The sequence below is a fragment of the Lygodium microphyllum genome, chromosome 1, assembly GCF_053477565.2.
Source record: "Lygodium microphyllum isolate KBCC chromosome 1, Lygodium_microphyllum_v1.1.10, whole genome shotgun sequence".
NCBI lineage: Eukaryota > Viridiplantae > Streptophyta > Polypodiopsida > Schizaeales > Lygodiaceae > Lygodium > Lygodium microphyllum.
The window spans coordinates 197046150-197048134 of NC_141135.1; the positions used below are offsets into that span (position 1 = coordinate 197046150).

At 40.6% G+C, this 1985-nt stretch overlaps 1 protein-coding gene across 1 annotated transcript; it reads right to left on the reverse strand.

The window, feature by feature from the left end:
* Positions 1 to 506: 506 nt before the first annotated feature.
* LOC148042132 (putative protein phosphatase 2C 27) lies at positions 507 to 1423 on the reverse strand. Its single transcript, XM_087664491.1, has 3 exons — positions 1192 to 1423; positions 966 to 1128; positions 507 to 783 (listed from the first exon to the last, which is right to left on the reverse strand). Exons 1-3 carry the CDS (start codon positions 1421 to 1423, stop codon positions 507 to 509), a joined length of 672 nt encoding a protein of 223 aa, XP_087520617.1.
* Positions 1424 to 1985: the final 562 nt, after the last annotated feature.

Here is a 1985-nt window from a genome sequence, read left to right on the forward strand (position 1 = left end):
GATTGCAGAGAACTCCTAAATTTGCCTTCCGCTCAGAAAAGCGACCTCTATTTTTTTAAAAAAAACCAGAAAAGCAGCCCTTTCCTTCTATCAGAAAAGCGGCCCTTCTCACAATAGCCCCATTTCATTACTTCACAGTCCAGCCATTGATTAAACAAGCAATGCTTTTCATTAATGCATCCAGACTTTGCATACAACTCAATGATAGAATTACCAATTATTCTCTGTGTACTAATCGCCCAAGCTCCACAATGCATAGAAGGCTATAAGCACCATGCGAATAATCCATGGTGAGTCAAAATCACGTAATGCCCGCTGCTACTGTCTGCCTGCTCGCCTGTATAGTATAATAACTATGGCTCTCTCAGTCATCTCTACGTTTCTCTCTCTCTGCGTGGCTGTCTGCTCACCTTGAAGTGGAAGTACAGAACAAGGCCCAAGCACATTATTCCAGCCAATGAACAGAAAATTATCAACATGATGTCCATTATGTCTTCAGCATTTATCTAACTTGGATCTTCCTGACTGAGTGACTGGTCATACAGAGCAGGCAATTCCAGAGACAAAGCACTTGTCTCCTTACAAAACACACGAAGTTCATTTACACAAATGTCCAAGTAAAGCTTTCTGGTCTTCTGAATATCAGTATCAAACTTGATAAATGCATATGGTCTTGCAACTGTGTCAACAATGGTCCCCTGTTTGATCTCCCAAACATTCCTGTAAAGCGCTTTCAAATCATAACGAATCTGCTGAACTTTCTGTATAGAGCCATCTTCAACTCTAAGTTCCAAAGTCCCATGTCAGTCAGATCATTCAGAAGATGCTTGTTCACAACCACAAATTCGCCACTGAGTACTCTTCGGCTGTATATATTTGAGGTATATGATTTAAAACACTCATTATTGTCAAGTATCTAACTTGAAAACACATCCCAGAAATCATCACAACTAATAATCATAAACTTGTCTTCTTCAGTCATCAAGAAAGCTTGTCTCAATTTTGGCTCTGCACTGAGAAGACAGTTCATGCTCTCCTTTAATCCCTTGATATGCCAGTTTCTAATGACTCTTGCAAAATTGATCTGTCCATTCAGATATCCATCATCCACAAAGCCTCTAAGGAACTCTATTCACCATATTTCAAGTGAACATGAGGCCGTATGATCCCTTGTTATATCAATGGCCTTGCCCTTCCTGTAGAGGACAGCTCTACAATCTCCTGCATTGGCCACAAACAACTCTCTTCTGAGCACTAAGACAGTTAAATCTGTTGTGCCAGATGACAAGCCAAGATTAATTGAACATTTCTCAGTCTGCAGAAAGGTATGATAGACAGCCTTTTCTATTGCAATTGGAAATGCCACATCTTCAACAATGTAATTGAGTAACTTGTCTTTGACAAACTCTGCTACTATGGTCATCCTCCAGGATGCCTTTCTCTATTAAACATGCTCCTTCGAGAGAACTTGTAGCTTTGAATGTCAACAAGTAGGTGACTTTGTTTGATTTAATGCCCGCATCAAGCATTTTGTCATACTCGGATACGCAGCAGCACGACATCCACCCCCTCTAATCCTGCGCATCCTCCGGATGGGCCAACTACCCATGATCATTATCATCAAGATCCACAAACAAATCAATCTCTTCGTTATGCATTTCCGGTAGATCAACAAGATTTCCAGCCATATCATTTGTCTCTTCCATTGGAGTTTCTTGTCGTTGCTCTTCTCTCGAAAATTCTTCCAATGCATAATCCTCATCATCTCTTTTCTTGAAAATCTTGATTCTTTTTCCGGCAATAGGCACTCTAAGCACTGTTCCATCCAATTCTGTCAACTCATATGTTGCATTATCAAAGACATGTCTGACTATGTATTGCCCAAACCATCTTTTCACCATCTTCCGAAGTGCAGTATGCTGATTTTCAAGGCTGCTATCAAAGACCAATACCCAATCTCCCTCTTCTATTGCTCTAGGCCGCAA